Source organism: Netta rufina (assembly GCF_964035555.1).
Source record: "Netta rufina genome assembly, chromosome: 1".
NCBI lineage: Eukaryota > Metazoa > Chordata > Aves > Anseriformes > Anatidae > Netta > Netta rufina.
Window position 1 is genome coordinate 124,395,086 of NC_140123.1, and position 23,325 is coordinate 124,418,410.

The 23,325-nt window shown below is 42.7% G+C and overlaps 2 protein-coding genes across 2 annotated transcripts; both read right to left on the reverse strand.

Moving 5' to 3' along the window:
- Positions 1-4,438: 4,438 nt before the first annotated feature.
- Positions 4,439-10,127, reverse strand: LOC311215235 (cystatin-A-like; the record flags this gene model as incomplete). Its single annotated transcript, XM_084296299.1, has 4 exons — positions 4,439-4,573; positions 5,202-5,255; positions 6,177-6,278; positions 10,053-10,127. The coding sequence occupies 4 exons, from the start codon at positions 10,125-10,127 to the stop codon at positions 4,439-4,441; spliced, it is 366 nt and encodes a 121-aa protein (XP_084152425.1).
- An 8,469-nt stretch (positions 10,128-18,596) lies between these two features.
- Positions 18,597-21,814, reverse strand: LOC311215321 (cystatin-A-like; the record flags this gene model as incomplete). The annotated part of the gene is made up of 3 exons (XM_084296422.1): positions 18,597-18,731; positions 21,084-21,185; positions 21,749-21,814. 3 exons carry the CDS (start codon positions 21,812-21,814, stop codon positions 18,597-18,599), a joined length of 303 nt encoding a protein of 100 aa, XP_084152548.1.
- Positions 21,815-23,325: the final 1,511 nt, after the last annotated feature.

Sequence of the window (23,325 nt, forward strand, 5' to 3'; positions counted from 1 at the left end):
GGCCCAGTAATGTTGTGACTACCTTGATGGCAAAGTTGAAAGAGCATTCAGTCACAGACTAAGCAAGATCCCAGAATGGAAAGGGGTCACTAGACACAGAGACCATTTTATCTGCGCTCGTTTAGCATGGCCCACAGCTACACCAGTGCCACTTACATCCCATCACAAAACATCCCACCGCACAGACAGCACGTGTGCACCTGCAGCCCAGAAAGCCAACCATGTCCTAGGCCACAAAGATGATCAAGGGGCTGGAGCACCTCTCCTATGAAGACAGACAGAAGGAATTGGGATTGTTCAGCCTGGAGAAGAGAAGGCTCCAGGGAGATCTTAAAGAGTTCTCAATGTGCTCTGACGAGTGCCAAGTAAAGGGCAATAATCACTTTACTCTCTCTTCTGCCTCGACTCCTGCTGATGCAGCCCAGTGTGCTGTTAGCCGTCATTACTACCAGGGCACGCTGCTGGTTCATGCTTAGTGTACTGCCCACCGGGATCCCCAGATCTGGACCTTAATCACGAATTAGCAGAATGGGTTGAAATCAGGTCTTTCAGGGATTACTTCTCTCTCAGCTCTCCATACTGTGTCAGGATGTCCATTTGTCATACGCCGTGGTGAGTCATTGCCATGATACCCCAACAAGCTACAGCTGCATGTGACTCTGAGCTGTTGGTAGCAACCGAGCCTAGTGCTGAGCTTTGTGGAGGAAATAGAAAATGTGCTGATCTGGGGCAATTTTGAGACCTGTGAAACCAAACCTGCACAGCATCTAGGGTGAGTTTGGGAGCACAGGACAGGATAGAGGCAGTGGGATGCTTACATCTGCCCTCCACCATGCTTCCTAACATTCAGAATCCACTCTTGTGTACAGAAAAGCACCAGAGTTTGGTCCAGCATCTGAGTGGTGGCAGTCGTGCTCACTTTCCCCAAGTTGGGATGCAGGCAGGATAGCAAATGTATTCATGTACAAAGAAGAAGTGTAATATACCTGAAAAGAGAAAATCTATTCACTGCTGTTACTCTTGTGCTAGGAGTGGAGTGAGGGCTTCGTAATGATGCAGTGCAATGAAGAAGGCCTTCTGGGTATCACCAAGCTTGCAGCAGGGATTCCATGACTATGTCATATTGCCCTTTTGAACAAAGAATATAATCTGCTTTCCTACCCAAGAATCTTACTGTATAGCCATAAGATTCTTGGCAGACAAGTGTGGGACAGAAAAGGTGCAAGCAACATACGAGAGCTCAATTCCCTATCAGATGTACTGGGCAAGTTATTCTGAATTCATGAGCACAGACTTTACACTGTAGAAATTGGGAATGATGACTCAGAAAACTTGTTTATTTTATTTTATTTTATTTTATTTTATTTTATTTTATTTTATTTTATTTTATTTTATTTTATTTTATTTTATTTTATTTTATTTATTGGGGGGGGGGGGGGGGGATTTACAGTTTGAAACACTTCATATTGCAGTTATTAAATGATGGTAGAACTGGCCGGTGCTGTAAAGCCTCAATCTGAGGTGTGTTGCTTTCCAAGCTTGCTTTTTGGAGGCCTGTCTGTTACGTGATTTGAAGAGGGAGCTAACGCTGAAGACAGCCCTCTTCTTTTCGAACAGATCACATATGTTTTAAATCTTCTCTTTTTAAAAGACCTAAAGTCTTGTGGATGTACATAGGAAACCACTTTACATTTGTTGTTAAGTATACAGGGCAGAAGGGAAGCTGAGACGTTAACAGTGGAAATAACATCAACATAAATCTTCTAGAATAACAACACAGTGCTTTGGTAGAGGCTGTCTCCAGACTTGGTCTCTGTCTGTGATGATGGAACCACATCACTGTCTTGGTTGTGCTGCCTCTTTAGACTCCTGGCCTTGCTTCAACACACAAAAAAGACCTTCAGGGTAATCAGGAACACTGATAGCGTGAGCCTTCAGTCCTAAATACATGAGTATTGCATCAGTCTTAATCACTTGATGTTTCTTTAAGGTGAAGCCTCAGCTAGAAGAAAAAGAAGGGAAAACCTTTGATGTCTTCAGTGCAGTGGAGTTTAAGGCTCAGGTGGTTGCTGGAACAAACTATTTTATCAAGGTAAAGGACACAGGGCAGTGGAATTCCTCCTAGGCTGCAAAAGGTTGATTCCTGTTCCAACAAAGAACAAGAAAATACCTTTTTTTTTTTTTTTTTTTTTTTTTTAACAAAGCTGGAAAAAACAATCTAGTTCTCTCATGCCATTCTCTTACTGCACAGTATCTGAAGGAATCACATAGTTCTCCTTTCATCTTTTGCTACTGCAAACTCAAGGAGCTGCACTGGCTACAGTGCACCTCAACCAGAATACTGTGCCTGAGGCGTGTTTGTGGACTTCCCAGGTCTGGAAGTTGCAGGGGAGAGACACTAGCACGTGTGGATTTGCAGCAAGCAGCAAGAGAAAAACATGCATCTTTTTATGTACAGTTTTGCAACGGTGAATACATCTGTAGATTTAAGGTATACTTAAATTCAAGTGTATTTTATTGGCAAATACCGGAAGGTGGACTTGAACAGGAAGATTCAGAGAGCAAGGGAAAAGAGGAGTACTGTAGCCTTTGGAAAGAAACATTCCCTTGGTAATCATGTTTTTTCTCTTGCAGCAGTAGGATGTAATGTCCAGTAGAGGGTGTATGAGTTTGTTTGTTGTTTTTTTTTTTTTTTTAAATTTGATGTTTTTCTGGATAATAAGGAGAAGTCCTAGAAAGGAATTCGAACTTTACAAGCATTTCTGCACTAATAAGAGTAAGTACTTCCCTCAAATTTAGATGGTATATTTCACTGGCATGTCTATGTTTTCTTTGCCACTTTTTCAATAATAGTTACAATCTTGTTCAGTTTTTTTCCGTGAGCCTTTTTCACATTCCAGATGACTAAATCATAGAATCACTTCAGTTAAAAAGACCTCTAAGTTCATCTAGTCCAACCCTTAACCTAACACTGCCAATTCCGTTGTTAAACCGTGCCACTAAGCACCACATCTATGTTAACATGAATATTTGTTTTAATTAGAAATACTTTGTTTTAATTGGGTGAGGCAACAACAAAGGCTTTGGGGAGGGAGGATGGGGGTTGGAGGTCAGGTCTATGTGTGTGTGTGTGTGTGTTGGAAATTTTGATATTTTACTTTGGGAGAGGTGGTGCTGCATCCTGAACTGAGAAGAAACAGCCCACTTGTGTATGACACCAGGGCAGATTCTTGCTTCCACACTGAAGAAACTACACATGCACATTATTATGCCTCTTGTGGCAGGAATACTCTGTGAGCATGTAACCAGAATGGTTTAGAGCATGATCTGCTTCCTAACTATTAAGGGGAGCTTCAGGGAGCTCAGACTACTTTTTTGCATATATTCTTTTGCTCACATCAGCCCAAAGAGTCCTCCCACACTCCCAACGTAGAACATTGGTGGAATACGTCAGGGCTGTTATGCACTGCTTGTTTTGCTAAAATAAGGTGCTTCTGGAGATGGTATTTTTTGTTGCTGGTAAACTCTCCATCCTGAAGTATTTTATATGGTTCAAAAAAGCTAAACATATTGCCAAATGGTATTGTGAGAGAGGTCAGCTAGCACTGATAATGCTCGACTTAATGCATGCCTATTCAGTACAGCACCAAATATGAACACAAGCAAGGCATGGCATGAGACCCATTGAAACATTTAATGTCTCACATCTGAGCCCAAACTCATTGGCTTGGATTGCACTGGGTGTAATTCAAGAGTACCTACTGAAGCAGCTGCTAACACAAAAATATGGTTGTCATGGTTTGGGGTTGCTTTCTTCCTTTGTTCCCTCAGAGCTTAAATGAAAATTGATCTCATTGCAGGTTTCTGATTCTACAAAAAACGAATGAGCTGCATGCATCTCCAGTAAACCATGCTCTGTAATCATGATGGTCACCCTTTGCTCCAGGGCCTGGGTGCTGGGACTGAGCTCTTCCTGCTGCAGCAGGAGGTCCCTCTTCCTGCTACTTGGAGTAGGTCGTGCCTTTCCTCACCCAACCCTAACCAGTCAAGCTGCCCTTACAGAGGGGCACACCGTTTGGCTCCTCAATTCCTCCCCTAGAAATTTCTCTCACACTTTCTGAAGAGCAGCCTTGTGTTTAATGCACTAAGAGCAAACCCAAGAAATAGGTAGCCTGTTACACCTAAGAACACTGACAGTACTAGGAAAGAAGAGATAAAAGGAGTGTACTCTGTCTTAGAGCTACAGCATCTTAGGTGGCAGAAACAGCTCTGACTAGTATTTCAGAGCCCTCTCAAGCTTTAGACAGGCGAAAGACTCAGACACAACAAGCAGGAGATGAACACAGCTTTCAAAGCTTATTTTATTCTCATGCATTTACTGACACAGGCAGAATCCCCGTGCAACTTGCAGAAGTCGGGAAACATTCCCCACCATCTCTCAGAAGTAGTCAAGAGGATCATCTCTGGTTTTGCCGGTTTGATAACTATCAAGTCTGGGACCTTGGTTCTTTTGAGGAAGGGCTTGGAACACCCTTAAGTGGGCGTAGCCAGTATAAGAGTCAGAAATTTGGACCTAGAAACCAGAACAGTGGGAGAATGAGGATCATGTGTGAAAATAAAAGGTGCTCTTCCATACTTGGAAGGATATCTTCTCTCAGAAGCTTAAGTTTAGGCATATCTTCACTTCTACTTCAGTGACTCTTAGCCCAACTCTGGATGGTAACAGGTGGCAGGAGCTACATGGAGAACTCTGTCTCTACGTATCACAGATTGTAATAAAATACATAAAGAACATCAGACAGATGTTAATGGAAAATCAGGACTTCTTGGGGGTAGAAGCACCAGAAGAAACAAAAGGAGAAAGTTTTTGATGGCATTCCATTTAGCTCTTCGAGATCCTTGTCCATCAGCTTCAAACTTCTCGGGACATTTAGAGCAGGAGACAAAAGCCTAAGTCCTAATGGCTCAGAGGCGGGATAAGATGCAGACACCATATCAGCTCCTAGACGGTACAAAAAGATCTATCCAAAACCTTCACATGGTCTTAAGAACAACCCCAGAGACGCCATGACAACTTGAAAGCCAAGATCCCTTGTCTTTCTTACTGCAAACAGGCTGCTGCCTGGACAGACAACATGACATGTCTTTGTGCTTGCACGGATGAGCATGAGCGGCTGAAATCATTTTTAAAATAAACTTGCCTTCCGCTCCACAAAGCCCTCACAAAGATTTCCTACACAGTTGCACAGAATTTCCTGCATACAGAGCCAAATACAACAGGCGCTCAACTCTTAGTGTGTGAGGTCTATGGTATAAAAGGAAGGTTTAATGCCTTAGGCTCTTAAGAGGTCTTTACATGCCTTCTGGTGACTGCAGTGTTGCACTATGTTTGTCATTGTCTGCATTACATCTCAGCTGTAAATTTGTTGGTAAAATATTAGCAATGTGGAAAATTCCCAAGTGTAAAGAATGGGTCTTGCAACAGAGCTCACTCCAGTTAACGCTAAATTGAAGAACTGTTTCCTATCACTTGCAAAACTTGGAAAGCCATCATCAGTCACCAGTGCTATAAATTCGTTTTTTAAGTTTGATTGCATATCTGTCTTAACTTCTGAGTAGCTTGGTCATGAGGCTTACAATGGACAGCAGGCAAGTACTTCACACATGTGATTGCCTAGGTCAGCAATAAGCACTAAGGGAAGAAATCTAACTGGGCATGACTTCTGGCTCTACCTCTGCAGCAGATGACACAGAACCAAAGGGTCAACACATGTGCTTGCATATGAAACTAGACAGAAGATTCTGGGCTGCTTGCGTTAAATTTAAAAATTGACTAACTCTCCATCAGATGCTCGGGCTGACCTCAAATTAATCATCGTAAACACTACTGGAGGACACAAGAGGGAATATGAAATCTGCTGCTTTGCCTTCAAAGGCAACAGGAGAGCACAGTTACGGCTAGTTTAGATAATTTGCAACAAGCACAGTGATTTCAGTTTTTATACTTCTATTCTAGAGTAGTGACAGAGGAATTTTATAAGCAGCTAGAGATAGTGTTGATTCTTGTTGGTCCCATCAGGTTGTCTACATTTGCTTCCCTTTCTTGCTATAAGCCACTATGCAAGTCACCTATATTGTTTGACTACAAAATAATCCCTCTTATAAAACATACAAACCTTAATGAAGTAGTTTGTTCCAGCAACCACCTGCGTCCTATATACTATGGCTTGAAAGGTGCTATATGTTCTGTTTTCCCTGCTTTCAAATTGTGGCTTCACCTGTATAAAGAAAGGGAAAAAATGGTGGTCAAGTTCACATTTAGGCTTTTCTACCACTCCAATTTTCATGTTTCTAAACACGTGCCTGCAATGAAATAACCCAGAACCATCAAAATAATTCAATTTACAACTAAATCTCCAGCCTTCTTTCCTGGTTCAAGTGTTGCCTCCAACATTCTTTAAAATCGCACTAGAATTAGGCTTCCTAATAGATTTTTTTTCTAAAAGCTGCCTAGCTAAACTGTTTCCTCCCAAAAACCAACAACATTCCATGCATAAACATCATAAATTCTTCACTACGTAGCAGTTGCAGATAGTGCAGTTTCAGAAGAAAAAATACTATGTGCTGAAAGCATTTACCCTCTCAGTTCAGGTAGATACGTTTATGTGCAGTATCCAAGTTAAGCCCTGTGAATCTTAAAACATGCACAGTTAAAACATTTACTGACTTTTCATATACATATTAAAAAAAAAAAAAAAAAAAAGTAATAAAACAAGTAACTATTTCTCCTGAAAGAAAGCATAGGGAAAGTTTTAAGTTCATTACCCATCACATTGGTATGGCCCTCTGAGGCAAAATATTCCTACAATTCCTACAATTACGAGGCAGGGAATTAGCAGGGGGACATCTGTGAGCAGTGATGGAAGTCTTTCCAGGTTTCTAAGGCATCACAATTTATGTACCAGTGATTGTTTTGCTACAGTTACTTGCATCCAAATTTCCAATAGAAAGGCATTCACTGCAAAAGTAACCAGAAAACTTATTTCTGTCATCTAGAAAGCATAAGCAATCTTTTGCAGGCCGGGTAACAGCCTCTCCTCAGCACATGACACACGTTAATGGCTTGATGCACGGAAGATGCATTCCAGAAGTCGGGCAGCCCAGTGCATAATCACTCAGCAGCCTGCTCAGGCAGTCCCTGGGAGAAGCTCAGCACTCACCACCAGGCTGTTTCACACACAGAACAAATTGCCCTTCCCAGCACACCCACCTACAACTCTTTGCCACTCCCATTCCTTCCTACTGAGCAGGTCCCAAAGAGTGCCCTGGTGACATCCAAATCAACTGTTTTCAGTCAGAAATTATCCAATACCTTCAATTCATCATCCTGAGGCTTCTCTTACTCTCTCACTGTTATCATTTACTGAAGTAACTGCCTTTTGATGTTCATCCAGACTAACGAGGCAGGTTCCATATGGCTGCAATTTCCAACCCTCTTCCAGCTGGCTGGGTCTGGGGGCTTCTAAGGTGCAAAAGTTAACTGTGGCATCTTTAGGTACACTTCATTCCTCTCTCAAGACAAAAGAAAGTCAGCTCTTCCCCTCCCCAGGTTTATGATCTCGCCTGGCCTCTGACCACTATTTCCACACTTGTCATTTATGGACAGAGCCTTCAGTAAATTCAGGCAGGCAAGCACACAGCTTCTTAACCCACAAACGGACAAAGACAACATTTCTAAGCCCTTATGTAACAGCTCCTTAAACCCCAAACATTCCTCAGCTTTAGGCAACAGCTATAAAATAAGGAGACTGGATAAAGAGCATTCCCCAACTCACTAAGGTTTAAAGTACAAATGAGGCAAAAGGTGTAAGTAAATAATTATGTAATCCCAAGAGATGATAGACCTTGAACAAATATAGCTATATATATGGTATATAGGATACTGAGTTATGCAGATGCATAACTTCACTCAAATCATATCAATTGCTCCTTCTCTTAGCAGATCATAAAATTGTATAGAATTGCATCATTAAAGGGTGACACTTACCTAGCCATAAGTACAGGAGGGCTGCCCCACCATAACGTTTGCCTTCACAAGAACATTATCCTTAGAGAACTATATCAAAGGCTCTGCAGTGGGGCATGAGCTTTTTCAAAGGCAAATGGCCCACAAAGGGGAGGGCTGAGAGAAGCAGCAGGGACACCCCTCTCTCACCCTCAGCAGAAGGCAGAAATTTCACCTTGCAGAAAATTAAGAGCGAAGAATAATTTGCTTTCATTTTCCTGAACTTACTGAGAATAGAAGAGCACCAAAAATTAGATCAGTCCTCTTCTGGAATCAAACCGAATGCCACTACATTCACATTTCAGATTCTGAATTTGTCCAGGATTTTGTGAACACTAGCACAGATTGAAACACACTTTTACATTTTAAAGTGCATTTGTTGCCCACTGACCACCAGGCACAAGGTTTCATACCTGCTGTGCACTGCAATAGGGTAGGATTTTGATCACCCATAGCACAGCCCAGCATTAAAAACACAGCTCTGGTATGCTACAGTGCCCTAGCACTGTTCGAAGAAGGCCTTTAACACATTTAACACACCCATTGGTGAAACCTCACAGCCTTCAGCTGTCTGGAGACATTGCCCTCCCTGTCTTACACGTGAAGAAACCACAACTGCAAATACACAAAGGTACCACAAACCCTGGCATCATTCTATGGTCTTCAGCTGTCTGTGGTCTTCTCTCTGTGCGTAAAAAGGAGTTTGTGCTGCTTGCTAAACCACATCTGTCAGCATAGGAGGAACAGTAATCCTGCTCCTGAGCAATTAAATCCATGTCCCACAGACAAATTTAGATAACCCTTTTCCCTCCTGTTCTGCAAACTCTCTCTCCTCTGACTAGCCTGTTAGCATCAGCCACCAGCACACACACCAACTCTCCCCCATCTATATGTACTACTACAATGACAGCCCCAGTCTGCCTGTTTTACAGGGATCTCCTGGTTGCAATGCCTCTCCACACAAACAACCCAGCTCAGCTTAGTCTGGCTCCCTCATTGCCTGCTGTTAGCCTACAGGCTCACAGGAAACACAAAACAGTGCTGGTGGAAATGCTGTCCACTATGGCACAGCAAAGGAGAGCTTGGAGCCCTGTGCATGCAGCAGTGTGCAGCAGTGTCAGCCAACATCTTCAGCCCCACTACTTCTTCTGTTTCCTCAAGTAGGGCATAAATTATACTTTGTACAGGTGCCAAAGAAGGAAGAGCTCGACCCTTCAGAGTTGTGAAGGTGAAGGGGATTGCTAGGATGGCTTGGAACACCAGATGGGAGGTATGAAAGGAGCTTTCCCATGCCACATTGCCCCCCTCCTGCTCCTCAATGGGTGCTCTCTACGTTTTAGAGTTGCCGCACCACAGAGCATTAGAGAGCATCTCCAGAGGTGTTGTCAACACTGGTGCTTCCAGGAAGGCACCACTCACTGCCTGTAACTACTCACTTTGGCAACTCAGAAGAGGTTTGGCAACTGCTCTCACCCTGTCCACCTTGTGCCAAGCTTGCCTTGCCCTGCGGGCTCAACAGCAGCCCCTGCACCACAGCTGTTATCTCTAGAAAGCACTAGATGCCAGGAAATTTAGTTACACGGCTATTTAGTTATGCCGTGTCCTGCATATAGTTTTTTTTTTCGCACATACACTGCACATGGCTTGTCCTGTCCACATCCTTCAGTGAGGAATTAATTCAGTCAGGTACAATCTTCTCCCTTCAGATATATTGACATCAGTGCTGGCACAGTAGAGTTGGTATTTTAACTGTATTCAAAGATTAAGTGAAGGTAGCCAGTACTATGCCTGCCTATGGACAAGGATTAAGAGAAGTGATTTGGGTTTGTCTTACATGCACAGTGCCCACGCAGAACGCTGAGAAAAATACTTCCTGGCAAGGGCATTTTCTTCTCTTTCAACACTCAGTATCACCACCTGGTCTCCCAGCCTTCGCACAACATTCACCCTTCACACAGACTTCATCTTTAGATAGGTTGCAACTCACCTGGTTAACAATATGCTGGATTTCTGGAGTAGCAGGCTGAGTTTCAGATAAGCCCCCAGTCATGACAGGCAACATCTCCGAAATGATGGGTGGTTCTAAGGAGGGAAGTCCAGAGTAGTCTGAGAAGAGTCACCAGGCACCTCGTATATATACACAGACACATGTGTCATGGGATCATGTGACTTTTAACATATGGAAACTACCACTAACAAAGTGGAGGAGGAGAAAAATGCTGAGAACAGGGGCAAAAAGCCATGTAAAGCACTAATGATATTAATAGCAACTATAAAGAGCACATTAAAATCTTATGTGAATAAAGTCTCCACGTCAGTTAGAAAAGTAAACGATATTCTCCCGCCATCCATACCTTAAGATAGTTGGTTAGGGCTGAAACTAGAACCTCTTGTCTCTCCACCCACATGCAGGTGACTAGTCCATACACTCAGGAAATGCATCAAAACCACACCCAGCATTTCCCAACACATTTAATATCAGAAGAAAGCGTTCAGCAATTTCCTTAGTGCAGGCCCCGTTCTACTTGGAATTGTATTGTCTCAATATCCTTCCAGGTGGGAAAGAGGAACAGACTTTGTTTTACATGCAGTGACATTACATATTTCTGCCTGACCAGAAAGATGCAGAGGCAAAATTCAGAAGGGGAAAAAATTAAGTCCTTGGCTCAGGTAAATACTGCAAGTCAGTTAATTCTGTTCCTTTCCCATCAAACCTGTAGTTGCATTCAGACAATCAAGATAAAGATTCAATATGTGGTACCATTTATGCTTTTCTTGAAACTCTGGTGTCAGTTTCCTGCTTATTGACCTCCTCACAGGTAACAAGTGATGCAACAGACTGCAAACACATACTTCATGTCTAACTTCAAGGCCTGTCCTTGGCACAAAGAGCTTGAGATTGAGAAACTAGGGCTGACAGGACTAAATCCAACGGTATACAGATCAAGATAGGGGCGCTGTTACAGATAAGGTTGTTGCAGACTTCCCCAGAACTGTTATGTAACTGGATGAAAGCCATATGAGGAAAAACTGCTGTCCTGATACCACTTCCTGAACAACGTGAAAAACATTCACAGTTCTTGGGAATAAAGGGAGTGGCAGGTGTTGGAAGTTTTCCATTTTCTCTCAGTTCACCACACCAGATGAGGAGATCCTCACAGCCCCGTTCATGGAGCGAATGACAATTCAAGCCAATGAGTTCAACCTCTTTCATCTGTACAAGACATTGCTGATTCACTCAAACACTGGTCGTCTTCTGCCACATTCCTACCACGTGTCTCATTCACATAGCAAGACAGATGAGCTAGCTAACTGTGAGAGCCAGCTCACAACGCTGAGGCCACAAGTCACAGAGTACATCCAATAACAGCACAGCACCTGGGCTAAACAAAGCCAGTTTAGAAATTTCTCCACTCACCAGGATGCAGATCTCACTAATGCCCTTGGAAGGTATTTTGATACAGTTCCCAAAGCAACACAACCCCTCTGGAGAACTCTTGCTTCTGATTACTAAGAAATGCGCTGAGTACAAAGGCAAGTTAGGTTATAATCTCAGGTAGACAGTAGGAGTGAAACTAAAGATGTTAATAATGTGTGGAAGTCATTCATTGGACTCCACATTTCTGGGTTTGTTGGGTTTTGTCTTCAAAGCACAAGAACCTTTTTCTTCCCCCAGAACGCAGAGTTGTGCAGATGGGAAGGGAAGCCAACCTTAACCATTCAGCTGGCACTGAAGTTTACACATGAATATTAGCCCATTGTCTTTCAACAGATGTATTAATGGCTGTCTCAAAATGCAGTGATACATCTAACACCAGGATGCAGTGCTCTCTTGCACACACAGCTCATGAAGTCGCTTTGAAATGCTGACAACTCACAGACTTGTTCATCAGTGGCAACGGGCTATCTAAGGAAGTCTAAACCTCTCTCCATTAAGCTCTGGATGGAATTAAACAGCATTTGGAACGTTGCTTTGAAAAGAATAGCCATTCTCATTACAACTATGTCGCGTTAACACGTGTAGACAATTACCCATTATGGGTCCGGTCAGATTCAGGGTACCAAACTATCACAGTCACAGATTCACCAATAACAAATTAACCGATGTCAATCCGGTTGGATTCAGAGTACTGAACTATCACGGTCATGGATTCACCAACAATGTAACACATCCTTAACAGTCACATTCAGTGAGAACTGTCACAGCTAGGAACAATGCAATCCAGTGCAATTTATTACAGCAAGAGGTACGCAGGTTCTTTGGATTGCCAGCGATGATTTACTGTCTGCAAAAGCAAGCTAACATGCATGAAATACACAGCCTGGCAATTCATGCGTTAAAAAGGTACAAAGACCCTACAGAGATTTCTATGTTTCTGCAGAGACACCCACTATAACCAAGTGTTCAAATCTCACCCAAAGGTGTCCCAATTGTGGGAGGGGGGAAGAGACGCTCAGCCCGTCAACTGGTCCCAGAAGTCAGGATGCTATCTTCCCTAACATCCCCTCTCTCTTCATCCAATTTATATTACTTTCTGTCTTCTAGGTGGAGATTGAGTGACTCTAGTCATACACACCTTCCTTATGATTGGTGCTAAATTTTCTCACTTTTGTTTAAAGTTATAGGCTCCAAGAAATTCAGAGCACATTCTCAGTGAGGGGTGGTCGCACCTTGGAGGTGGGTAGCTTTGGGGATGGAGGTGTGTTTTGGTATCATAATGATATTATAATGAGCAAAGTTCACCAAAAGGACAGCATTTTGTCAAAAACATGGCAGGCCATTGGCCCAGGGTAGCAAATATGCAGCTTATCAGTTCCCTTGTACCTTTGAGTTCCCATCTTAACACGGAGCCTGGCCGTGATGTCTCCACTCCACTCTACTCCACCCTCCGTACAGTTCCTCTTACAGGCAGCACACCAGCTTCCCCTAGTGCAACAACATCTAAGGTTAGAGGCCTACGGAACACTTTGGTAATGCAGCTACACTCCACCCTGAAAGCTTCTTCAATGCTGGACATTGTCTTTGAAATGTGAATATTAGTTTAATCTTCCTAGTCACTTTAGGCAATTACTCCACAATCTCCTGCAGAACATTGACGACCTTGACTGTGTCTCTACTCTGGTTCGATGTAAACAATTTTAAGTAGTAAACAGAAACTGTAATCAATAAAAATATCGGTAAAGTAACAACAACAACAACAAAAGAATCCAAACCCTAGGATTAGGTATTTATGAGTTATTTTCAAACAAAAAATGAAACCATCTCCCTAGAAGTGACTGGGACATCTAAGGAAGTGGGTCGGTCTGAAGGTTGCACAGTGAATGATAAGACATGACTACCTGCACGAGATCAAGACTCAGCAAGGATATCAGCTAAGCTTCTCGTTAAAGTGCTTTTACTTGCAGAAACAAAGTTTCAACCAGAAAAGGGATGAAATCCAGGTATTTGTTGGCTCCAGTATTTGATACACGTGACATCAAGAGGCCCAGTAATGTTGTGACTACCTTGATGGCAAAGTTGAAAGAGCATTCAGTCACAGACTAAGCAAGATCCCAGAATGGAAAGGGGTCACTAGACACAGAGACCATTTTATCTGCACTCGTTTAGCATGGCCCACAGCTACACCAGTGCCACTTACATCCCATCACAAAACATCCCACCGCACAGACAGCACGTGTGCACCTGCAGCCCAGAAAGCCAACCATGTCCTAGGCCACAAAGATGATCAAGGGGCTGGAGCACCTCTCCTATGAAGACAGACAGAAGGAATTGGGATCGTTCAGCCTGGAGAAGAGAAGGCTCCGGGGAGATCTTAAAGAGTTCTCAATGTGCTGTGACGAGTGCCAAGTAAAGGGCAATAATCACTTTACTCTCTCTTCTGCCTCGACTCCTGCTGATGCAGCCCAGTGTGCTGTTAGCCGTCATTACTACCAGGGCACGCTGCTGGTTCATGCTTAGTGTACTGCCCACCAGGACCCTCAGATCTGGACCTTGATCACGAATTAGCAGAGTGGGTTGAAATCAGGTCTTTCAGGGATTACTTCTCTCTCAGCTCTCCATACTGTGTCAGGATGTCCATTTGTCATACGCCGTGGTGAGTCATTGCCATGATCCCCCAACAAGCTACAGCTGCATGTGACTCTGAGCTGTTGGTAGCAACCGAGCCTAGTGCTGAGCTTTGTGGAGGAAATAGAAAATGTGCTGAGCTGGGGCAATTCTGAGACCTGTGAAACCAAACCTGCACAGCATCTAGGGTTAGTTTGGGAGCACAGGACAGGATAGAGGCAGTGGGATACTTACATCTGCCCTCCACCATGCTTCCTAACATTTGGAATCTACTCTTGTGTACAGAAAAGTACCAGAGTTTGGTCCAGCATCTGAGTGGTGGAAGTCGTGCTCACTTCCCCCAGGCTGGTATGGAGGCAGGATAGCAAATGTATTCATGTACAAAGAAGAAGTGTAATATAACTGAAAAGAGAAAATCTATTCACTGCTGTTACTCTTGTGCTAGGAGTGGAGTGAGGGCTTCGTAATGATGCAGTACAATGAAGAAGGCCTTCTAGGTAGCACCAAGCTTGCAGCAGGGATTCCATGACTATTTCATATTGCCCTTGTGAACAAACCCTGAAATCTGTTTTTTTACCCAAGAATCTTACTGTATAGCCATGAGATTCTTGGCAGACAAATGTGGGACAGAAAAAGTGCTAGCAATGCATGAGAGCTCATGTTCCTATCAGGGGTACTGGGCGAGTTATTCTGACTTCTTCAGCACACGTTTTACACTCTGGAAACTGGGATTGATGACTCCGAATGCTTGTTATTTTTTGGGTGAGTGGGAAATATTTACAGTTTGAAACGCTTCATACTGCAGTTATTAAATGATGGTAGAACTGGCCAGTATTGTAAAGACTCAAGCTGAATTATGTTGCTTTCCAAGCTTGCTTTTTGGAGGCCTGTCTGTTACATGATTTGAAGAGGGAGCTAACACTGAAGACAGACCTTTTTTTTTGTACAAATTGTATGTTTTAAATATTCTATTTTAAAAGACCTAAAGTCTTGCGCATGCACATAGGAAACCGCTCTATATTTGTTGTTAAATATACAGGGCAGAAAGGGAAGCTGAGACATTAACAGTGGAAATAACATCAACATAAATCTTCTAGAATAACAACACAGTGCATTGTTAGAGGCTGTCTCCAGACTTGGTTTCTGTCTGTGATGATGGAACCACATCACTGTCTTGGTTGTGCTGCCTCTCTAGATTCCTGGTCTTGCTTTAACACACAAAAAAAGACCTTCAGGGTAATCAGGCACACTGATAGTGTGAGCCTTCAGTCCTTGATTTAAAGATCAAAGCCGAATTTCCTTAAGTGGTATATTCTTTATTGCAGCGCTGGATGCACGGGGGATCCTTCCGCCTATCGTGCATGTTTGAAGTGACAAACTATCTCGTATTTATACAGCGAAACAATGAATATTCAATTAGCACCTATACATATTCATTACCTAACCCCACCTACCCTCGCTTCGTATGCTAATTATCTTATTAGTCCTTGCGCAAAGCCTTCCAAGAATTGTGGGCCAGGGTCTCCAGGTTGTGGGCAGTGGTCTTTGGGAGGAAGGCCGTAGGTCTTCCTCGTAATGCACTTTCTTAATCAGTTGTTTTCCAGGCTGTAAAAATGCTGAGTTGTCTTTCGGTTTAACTGGGGGTCGGCGGATAACAGGATGTCTCAGTTAACAGGACATAACAGACAGTTGACTCAAGTTATCTCAAGTCTCAGCCTGACTGAGTGTTAACGGACAATGGGGTGTTTTCAAATAACAAAATGCTTAAACGTAACAGAAGGTCTACGGATAACAAGATGTTGTTTACTTTGTCCTTGCTAACTTTAAATCACAAGTTCTATGCTATCCTAAAGTAAGTTTATACAATATCATTTCACAAGTTCTATTCTATCCTAAAGTAAGTTTATACAATATCAATCCACAAGCTTTATTCTATCCTAAAGTGAGTTTATACTATATCATCCTAAATACTTGAGTATTGCATCAGTCTTAATAACTTGATCTTTCCTTAAGGTGAAGCCTCAGCTAGAAGAAAAAGAAGGGAAAACCTTTGATGTCTTCACTGCAGTGGAGTTTAAGACTCAGGTGGTTGCTGGAACAAACTACTTTATCAAGGTAAAGGACACGGGGCAGTGGAATCCCCCCTAGGCTGCAAAAGGTTGATTCCTGTTCCACCTAAGAACAAGAAATTATATATATATATATATATATATATATATATATATATATATATATATATTTTAACAAAGCTGGAAAGAAAATCTCTTTCTCTCATGCCATTCTCTTACTGCACAGTATCTGAAGGAATCACATAGCTCTCCTTTCATCTTTTCCTAATGCAAACCCAAGAACCTGCACTGGCTACAGTGCACCTCAACCAGAATACTGTGCCTGAGGCGTGTTTGTGGACTTCCCAGGTCTGGAAGTTGCAGGGGAGAGACACTAGCACGTGTGGATTTGCAGCAAGCAGCAAGAGAAAAACATGCATCTTTTTATGTACAGTTATGCAACGGTGAATACATCTGTAGATTTAAGGTATACTTAAATTCAAGTGTATTTTATTGGCAAATACCGGAAGGTGGACATGAACAGAAAAGATTCAGAGAGCAAGGAAAAAGAAGTGTACTGTAGCCTTTGGAAAGAAATATTCCCTTGGTAGTCGTTTTTCCTCTTACAGCAGTAGGATGTAATGTCCAGTAGAGGGTGTATGCGGGTTTTTTTTAAAATTTGCTTATATTTTAGATCCCAAGGAGAAGTCCTAGAAAAGAATTAGCCCGTACAAGCATTTCCGCATTAATAACAATAAGCTTTTCTCTCAAATTTAGATGGTATATTTCACCGGCATTTCTCTGTCTTCTGTACTGCTTTTTCAATAATAGTTGCTATCTTGCTCAGGTTTTTTTTCCATGAGCCTGTTTCACATTCAAAATGACTAAATAAGAATCTTTTCAGTTGAAAAAGACCTCTAAGATCATCTGGTCCAACCCTTAACCTAACACTGCCAATTCTATAGTTAAACCGTGCCACTAAGCACCATATCTATGTTTACATGAATATTTCTTTTACTTAGAAATACTTTGTTTTAATTGGGTGAGACAACAAGAAAGGCTTTGGGGAAGAAGGATAGCGGTTGGAGGTCAGGTCTATGTGTGTGTGTGTGTGTTGGTAATTTTGATATTTTACTTTGGGAGAGGTGGTGCTGCATCCTGATCTGAGAAGAAACAGCCCACCTGTGTATGACACCAGGGCAGATTCTTGCTTCCACACTGAAGAAAATACACATGCACATTATTATGCCTCTTGTGGCAGGAATGCTCTGTGAGCATGTAACCAGAATGGTTTAGAGCATGATCTGCTTCCTGACTATTAAAGGGGAGCTTCAGGGAGCTCAGACTACTTTTTTGCATATATTCTTTTGCTCACATCAGCCCAAAGAGTCCTCCCACACTCCCAATGTAGAACATTGGTAGAATGCGTCAGGGCTGTTATGCACTGCTTGTTTTGCTAAAATAAGGTGCTTCTGGAGATGGTATTTTTTGTTGCTGGTAAACTCTCCATCCTGAAGTATTTTATATGGTTCAAAAAAGCTAAACATATTGCCAAATGGTATTGTGAGAGAGGTCAGCTAGCACTGATAATGCTCGACTTAATGCATGCCTATTCAGTACAGCACCAAATATGAACACAAGCAAGGCATGGCATGAGACCCATTGAAACATTTAATGTCTCACATCTGAGCCCAAACTCATTGGCTTGGATAGCACTGGGTGTAATGCAAGAGTACCTACTGAAGCAGCTGCTAACACAAAAATATGGTTGTCATGGTTTGGGGTTGCTTTCTTCTTTTGTTCCCTCAGAGCTTAACTGAAAATTGATCTCATTGCAGGTTTCTGATTCTACAAAAAACGAATGAGCTTCATGCATCTCCAGTAAACCATGCTCTGTGATCATGATGGTCACGCTTTGCTCCAGGGCCTGGGTGCTGGGACTGAGCTCTTCCTGCTGCAGCAGGAGGTCCCTCTTCCTGCTACTTGGAGCAGGTCGTGCCTTTCCTCACCCAACCCTAACCAGTCAAGCTGCCCTTACAGAGGGGCACACCGTTTGGCTCCTCAATTCCTCCCCTAGAAATTTCTCTCACACTTTCTGAAGAACAGCCTTGTGTTTAATGCACTAAGAGCAAACCCAAGAAATAGGTAGCCTGTTACACCTAAGAACACTGACAGTACTAGGAAAGAAGAGATAAAAGGAGTGTACTCTGTCTTAGAGCTACAGCACCTTAGGTGGCAGAAACAGCTCTGACTAGTATTTCAGAGCCCTCTCAAGCTTTAGACAGGCGAAAGACTCAGACACAACAAGCAGGAGATGAACACAGCTTTCAAAGCTTATTTTATTCTCATGCATTTACTGACACAGGCAGAATCCCCGTGCAACTTGCAGAAGTCAGGAAACATTCCCCACCATCTCTCAGAAGTAGTCCAGAGGATCATCTCTGGTTTTGCCGGTTTGATAACTGACAAGGCTGGGACCTTGGTTCTTTTGAGGAAGGGCTTGGAACACTCTTAAGTGGGCGTAGCCAGTATAAGAGTCAGAAATTTGGACCTAGAAACCAGAACAGTGGGAGAATGAGGATCATGTCTGAAATTAAAAGGTATTCTTACATACTTGGAGGGAAATCTTCTCTCAGAATCTTAAGTTTAGGCATATCTTCACTTCTACTGCATTGACTCTTAGCCCAACTCTGGATGGTAACACGTGGCAGGAGCTACATGGAGAACTCAGTCTCTACGTATCACAGATTGTAATAAAACACATAAAGAACATCAGACAGATGTTAATGGAAAATCAGGACTTCTTGGGGGTAGAAGCACCAGAAGAAACAAAAGGAGAAAGTTTTTGATGGCATTCCATTTAGCTCTTCGAGATCCTTGTCCATCAGCTTCAAACTTCTCGGGACATTTAGAGCAGGAGACAAAAGCCTAAGTCCTAATGGCTCAGAGGCGGGATAAGATGCAGACACCATATCAGCTCCTAGACGGTACAAAAAGATCTATCCAAAACCTTCACATGGTCTTAAGAACAACCCCAGAGATGCCATGACAACCTGAAAGCCAAGATCCCTTGTCTTTCTTACTGCAAACAGGCTCCTGTCTGGACAGACAACATGACATGTCTTTGTGCTTGCAGGGATGAGCATGAGCAGCTGAAATCATTTTTAAAATAAACTTGCCTTCCCCTCCACAAAGCCCTCACAAAGATTTCCTGCACAGTTGCACAGAATTTCCTGCATACAGAGCCAAATACAACAGGCGCTCAACTCTTAGTGTGTGAGGTCTACGGTATAAAAGGAAGGTTTAATGCCTTAGGCTCTTAAGAGGTCTTTACATGCCTTCTGGTGACTGCAGTGTTGCACTATGTTTGTCGTTGTCTGCGTTACATCTCAGCTGTAAATTTGTTGGTAAAATATTAGTGATGTGGAAAATATCCAAGTATAAAAGCGCTCACTCCAGTTAACGCTAAATTGAAGAAGTGTTTCCTGTCACTTGCAAAACTGGGAAAGACAGCACCAGTCACCAGTGCTATAAATGCGTTTTTTAAGTTTGATTACATATCAGTCTTAACTTCTGAGTAGCTTGGTCAGGCTCCTCAGTAGTAGGTAGGCTACTCAGTACTTGGTTGGCTTACCATGGACAGCACGCAAGTACTTCACACATGTGGTTGCCTAGGTCAGCCATAAGCACTAAGGGAAGAAATCCAACTGGGCGTGACTTCTGGCTCTACCGCAGCCTTCCTATGAGTCGTTACTCTTCATTACTCACTACCTCATCCACAAAACGAAGGCACATCTCACAGGAGCAGGGGAAGGATAAACATCATTTGTTTAAGTAAGACTCTAACTGGCCATACAAGTAGGTGGCCTGTCAGTACTATTCCCTTGTACCCACAGAATGTAGAAATAACTGGTAACAGTTATTTTATGGAAGGGCTCAGGAAAGGAGGTTTGGCACTATCTGTCCTTCCTGGGATCAACTAAATACGGGCATCTGAGAGCAAATGCTCTTTACGTCTCTGCAGAATCACTGTTCCCCAAACCCTATCTGCCAGTTCTCTTCCATAAAAAACAAACTCTGACTCTTGTCAAGAGAGCGCATCCTACCCAGGCTTATATCCACTCATACGTGAGGTTATGTTAGAGCAGTCACATGCAGGGTTTGTGCTATGTACAGAAAGCCAGCCTGCCTCTAAGCAATGTTCTCAAGCCTTCAGTTCTGCTTGCAAGATATGACTTGCAATTTCTGATATGTTACTTCTCAGAAAACTGCTGAAATCCATGCGTAAGGCTTTCCAATAGAGGATGAATTGCACTACATTTGTCTGCAAAGTGGTTAGTCTGTTTGTTTCTTTGTTTGTTTTAACTAAAGAAAGAACAGGCAGGCTGTACCTCTGCAGCAGATGACACAGAACCAAAGGATCAGCACACGTGCTTGCATACAAAACCGGTCAGAAGAATCTGGGATGCTCGCATTAAATTAAAAAATGGACTAACTCTCCATCAAATGCTCAGGCTGGCTTCAAAGTAATCATCATAAACACTACTGGAGGACACAAGAGGGAATATGAAATCTGCTGCTTTGCCTTCAAAGGCAACAGGACAGCACAGTTCCGGCTAGTTTAGATAATTTGAGCTGAGAAGGCTATCCACTCTCTTCAAGTGAGATGATCTTAAAAAAGTTATCATTCACATCTCAACAAGCACAGTGAAAGTTGTTTAAGTTTTTATACTTCTGTTCTAGAGTAGTGACAGAGGAATTTTACAAGCAGCTAGAGATAGTGTTGATTCTTGTTGGTCCCATCAGGTTGTCTACATTTGCTTCCCTTTCTTGCTATAAGCCACTATGCAAGTCACCTATATTGTTTGACTACAAAATAATCCCTCTTATAAAACATACAAACCTTAATGAAGTAGTTTATTCCAGCAACCACCTGAGTCCTATATACTATGGCTTGAAAGATATCAAATGTTCTGTTTTCCCTTCTTTCAAATTCTGCCTTCACCTGTAAAAAGAAAAGGAAATAAACTACTGGCAGGTTCTTATTTAGGCTTTTCCTTCCCTTCTACCACTCCAATTTACATATTTCTAAACACGTACCTGTAAGGAAATAAACCCAGAACCATCAAAATAATTCAATTTACAACCACATCTCCAGCATTGTTTCCTATTTCAAGTGTTGCCTCCAGCATACTTTAACATCACGTTAGAGTTAGGCTTCCTAAACAATATTTTCCTAAAAGCTGCATATTGGTACTTATCAGGTACAATCTTCTCCTTTCAAATATAGCAACCACAATGCAAGAACAGAAGAGTTGGTCTTTTGATTGTATTCAAAGATTAAGTGAAGGTAGCCAGTACTATGCCTGCCTATGGACAAGGATGAAACACAGAAGTGATTTGGGTTTGTCTTACTTGCACAGTGCCCACGTAGAACGCTGAGAAAAATACTTCCTGGCAAGGGCATTTTCTTCTCTTTCAACACTCAGTATCACCACCTGGTCTCCCAGCCTTCACACAACATTCACCCTTCACACAGACTTCATCTTTAGATAGGTTGCAACTCACCTGGTCAACAATATGCTGGATTTCTGGAGTAGCAGGCTGAGTTTTAGATAAGCCCCCAGGCACCATTGTGGCAGGTAACGTCTCCGAAATGATGGGTGGTTCTGAGGAGGGAAGTCCAGAGCAGTCTGAGAAGAGTCACCAGGCACCTTGTATATATATACCTCTATGTACCATGGAATCCTATGACTATTAACATATAGAACCAATCACTACTCTCATCTTAATCAGAATATCTCCTGGCTGGCAACTTTAAAGGCTTCAGGAGACGTGCTTAATGCACAGAGGACTAATCAAGGTGTTTCCTGAGAATGAGCCTGTCATGGGTAGGATTACATTGTGATGAAGCATAGTACATCCTTGTATTCATAAGAATGTTCTTTGCATACACACTAACATGCCACTTCTGAGTAGAAAAATGTCTATGGTAAGCAAAGCTGGAATCACAAGGTATGCCCTTCAGTTTAACCCTTAACAAATGAGGGGAGACTTCATCGCGGCCTACAAATTCCTCATGAGGGGGAGCAGAGGGGCAGGTGCCGATCTCTTCTCTTTAGTGACCACCAATAGGACCCGAGGGAATGGTGTCCAGCTGCAACAGGGGAGGTTTAGGCTCGACATCAGGAAGAGGTTCTTCACAGACAGGGTGGTCGCATACTGGAACAGGCTCCCCAGGGACACAGTCATGGCAGCAAGCCAGTCAGAGTTTAAGAAGCACTTGGATTGTGCTCTTAGTCATACGGCCTGAATTTTGGGGTAGAGCTGTGTGGTGCCAGGAGTTGGATTCCATGATTCTTGTGGGTCCCACCCAGCTCGGGATATTCTGTGATTCTGTGATTCTATGAATTGCCCTTTCCTTGCTAAATTGGGATGTTGACCACCCACCGCTGACACAGGAAATGGCCCCCTTTTGGGATGTAGCATCCATGGCAAATCTTGGAATTGGTATCTTATTACAAGGACAGAGTGCCAGCCTGCAGGTCCCTGTAGTGCCTTTCTACACAGCTACTTTGTAAGGATGAGAAAAAGAGAAGTTACATTTAGCAGTGACAACTTGATACCATGTTTTAACCAATTTTAGCCAGTGTTTTAGCCCCCTTAAACAGTTCCAAGTTCTTCTGATTAATGATTCTGCTTCTTTTGCCTGGTACTCTGACGTGGGCTTGTGTAGTCCGTGTCCTTTTTGGATCTGCTTGGAAACAAGGTCTTGCTGCTCCCACGAGTAAGCCGTACCGCAAAAAGAGACTTGGTGCTTTGATTCCTGTTTGTACAAGATCCCAGCCTGAACCATTTTACAGAGAACAAGTTCACACAGGGATTCATGGCAGATTTCAAAACCTGGATTCTTTTTTACCTTTAACCCCAGCTTGCACTGGAAAATAGGAAATACCCTTGGGCCAAAATTAAACTGGGGATAAATATTTCCAGTTTCTCAAAGGAAATTCCTGTTCTGCCTCTGGAGAAATACTAGTTTTTGTAAAGACAGGTATTTTCCAGTTAGATTAAAGTTGCACCCAGGTATTTTGTATAATCCTGTTATCAAGACGAGTTGATGAATCCCGTCAGTATTGTCTCCCGGC